The 3,041-nt window shown below is 37.5% G+C and overlaps 1 protein-coding gene across 1 annotated transcript; it reads right to left on the reverse strand.

Moving 5' to 3' along the window:
* Positions 1–957: 957 nt before the first annotated feature.
* On the reverse strand, positions 958–2,629 carry LOC141703274 (uncharacterized). The gene is made up of 3 exons (XM_074506835.1): positions 1,869–2,629; positions 1,683–1,785; positions 958–1,596 (listed from the first exon to the last, which is right to left on the reverse strand). The coding sequence occupies exons 1-3, from the start codon at positions 2,627–2,629 to the stop codon at positions 958–960; spliced, it is 1,503 nt and encodes a 500-aa protein (XP_074362936.1).
* Between the last annotated feature and the right edge of the window lie 412 nt (positions 2,630–3,041).

Raw genomic sequence — 3,041 nt, forward strand, 5'->3', positions numbered from 1 at the left:
CCCACAAACCGATAATTTTTTGGAGGCCTCTTCAGTTTCTTCTTTTTTTCAGCATATGGCATCACGTGTTTAGTTGTTAAATCAGTTTTAAACTATCTCCACTTCTCTCCTGCAGACTTAAGCACCATAGCCTCACTTTCCGGAGCAACTTTAAATGTACCCTATGGACAATAAAATACACAAGTTTATAAGGCTTAGATAGTAGTACTAAAAATAAGTTGTGTGTGTCAACTATAATTTAATACCTTAATATCAAGCCATAATTTATCTTTCAATTCCCGATCCACATTTGGCCAGCTGTCAATGTCGATAGGAATCATAGTTCTTGCCAGGTGCCCTATGTAGGACTGTAAGGTACACCTAGTATCTCCGACAGGAACTCCAAACTCATTGTATCTGATTTTAAATCTCTTGCCCTGGGCCTTCCTTACCAATACTTTTTTAAGAGAGGAAACACCTCGTGCAGCTCCCAACCTTCTTTTCGCAGAATTAGAATTAGTTGTTGTTTCTTGTTTAGACTGTTGCTTTTCAGTTTGAGGTTCACTTGGTGCTTGTCCATCCTGATCACAGTGCTCTTCAACCTCCTGATCACAATGTTCTTCGACCTCTTTAACTTTTTTAGATTTGCTTTTGTTGGTTCTCTTTTTCTTTGCCATTTTTGTCCTTCACTCTGAATAATAAAACAAGAAATAATTAGTCACTGAATAAATGAAACTCTACATGAATTAAAATACATTCAAAATTACATATGCATGAATAAAAATGCATTCAAAATTACAACTGGAAAATTTCAAAACAAATACAAAAACAAAATACAAAAAAATTATAAAAGAAAAATTACAAAAGAAAAATGCATTAGTCACTATAATTCATTTACTCAAAAAAATTACAAAGGAAAATTAAATATGCTGATTAAATTATAACAAGCAAAAAGTACAGAGAGCTAAATTAACAGGATCATTTTTTAACCCAAATTCCCTCAACATTAGGCCTAATACTATGCGCAACGTCTTCATTGGTCACATCAGAAGCAGGGATGTTAGAGCAGAATGGAGGATGTTCCATGATCGTGTCACCCAAATCATCGTCGTTATACAACTCTTGATAGTCTCTAGTTGTGGAAGTTAACACGATCGGCCAAGTAGGATCAACCAGATCTTTAATGTAAAACACCTGGTTGACTTGGTCAACAGAGACATATTTATCCTTCTTATGGCCTTGTCGATTGAAATCCACAAGTGTGAAGCCAAGATCGTCGATCTTTAAGCCTTTATCATTCTCTGCCCATTTACACAAGAAGAGTGGAGCTTTGAACTCATGGTAATCCAACTCCCATACTTCCAAGATTATGCCATAAAAGGTCATATCACTCTCAATGGGGTTTAAATCTTTCGCACTGGACACCTGGACTGCCTTAGCAACCACAGAAACTCCACTGTTTTGAACAACTCGCGCATCATCTCGGTCTTTCGTAAAGTATCGGACTCCATTGACTGAAAAACCTTGATAAGTTAAAACAGAAAATGATGGTTTTCCAGCGAGCCATCGTATCGTCTCTGAAACAGCATCGGGATTTCCCTTCATTTCACTACTTACCTATACATAATATTATATAATAAAAATATCCATCAGTTGCAAACTACAACTAACAACTATTTAAGTAGACAATACAGAAAACCTACTTTTTTTTCAAACCAATCGGCAAATAGCCGATTGTGCTCTCCCAAGAGCCAATGAACACTTTTTTTCCCTCGGTAAATTTCATCCAAATACTCCTTGTGCATTCTGAGAATATGCATAAATATTAGAAATAACCCACAAAAATTACATCTTCAAACAAATAGGACAAGTTAATAAAATAAACGTACACGATATAGGAATACACTTCATCATTGTTTTGAAGGACATGCAGATGAGCCTCATCTCGCTCTTTTTCTTCCACGACCTTTATTATCGCGGCAGATAATGGACCAGATTGCTTGCCTTGCTCAACTGGAATGCCGGCAGTTGTACAAGTCTGGCTCATAAATTCTGTGCAGAATTCTACTGATTCTTCTTTAAGGTAGCTTTCTGCCATACAACCTTCAGGATAATATCGGTTTCGTACGTAGCTCTTTAGCACTTTATTGAATCGTTCGAAGGCATACATCCATCTATAAAATACCGGTCCACATAAACGCACTTCTAGGACCAAGTGGACAATAAGATGTAACATTACATCAAAAAATGATGAAGGGAATATTTTTTCTAGATCGCATAAGGTTATTATTACATCTGACTGCAATTTATCGAGTTTCGAGACATCGACAACTTTGCTGCATAAAGCATTAAAAAAGAAGCACAGTCGTATGATTGTGACCCTAACATTTTTTGGGAGAACGGATCGAATGGCAACAGGGAGGAGTTGTTGGAGAAGGATATGGCAGTCATGGGACTTAAGCCCGTATATCTTCAAATCAGACATGGATACACAATTTTTTATGTTTGATCCATGTCCAGAAGGAAGTTTCATAGACAAGAATGAGTTCAACACTTTCTTTTTTTCAACCTTCGACAAAGTAAAAGGGGAAGGAGGCAGATAGGTCTTCTTTTCTCCTACTTGAGGAGCTAAATCATGTCTAACACCCATATCAATCATATCACGACGTGCCGCCTCACTATCTTTTGACTTTCACATATTTAATAACGTCCCAAGCAGATTACCACACACATTTTTCTCGATGTGCATAACATCGAGACAGTGGCGAACATGATGATATTTCCAATATTCTAACTCAAAGAAAACATATTTTTTCTTCCATGGACATTCCACCTTCTTCGACTTCTTCACCTCTTTTTCAAAACAAAAATCAATTCGTTCCTGACGCGCTAACACTTCTTCTCCGAAAAGGGGTTGACATGCGTTCCCCAACTCTTGTTGTCCGTTAAAGGCCGCCTTCTGCCTCCTATAAGGGTGCTGCCTAGGCAAATAACGGCGATGACCTTGGAAGCACATCTTCCTACTGTGACTTAAATATTTAGCCACAGTATCGTCACCACAA

Source organism: Apium graveolens, unplaced genomic scaffold (genome assembly GCF_009905375.1).
Source record: "Apium graveolens cultivar Ventura unplaced genomic scaffold, ASM990537v1 ctg6425, whole genome shotgun sequence".
Lineage (NCBI taxonomy): Eukaryota > Viridiplantae > Streptophyta > Magnoliopsida > Apiales > Apiaceae > Apium > Apium graveolens.

What these genes read in the sequence shown, in the direction of transcription:
- LOC141703274 (XM_074506835.1), bottom strand. Translation starts at nt 2,629, where the DNA reads ATGGGTGTTAGACATGATTTAGCTCCTCAAGTAGGAGAAAAGAAGACC. An exon ending in GAAGTGTATTCCTATATCGT is followed by an intron (nt 1,786 to 1,868) that starts GTACGTTTATTT and finishes GCATATTCTCAG; the next exon opens with AATGCACAAGGAGTATTTGG. An exon ending in CCGATTGGTTTGAAAAAAAA is followed by an intron (nt 1,597 to 1,682) that starts GTAGGTTTTCTG and finishes TATTATGTATAG; the next exon opens with GTAAGTAGTGAAATGAAGGG.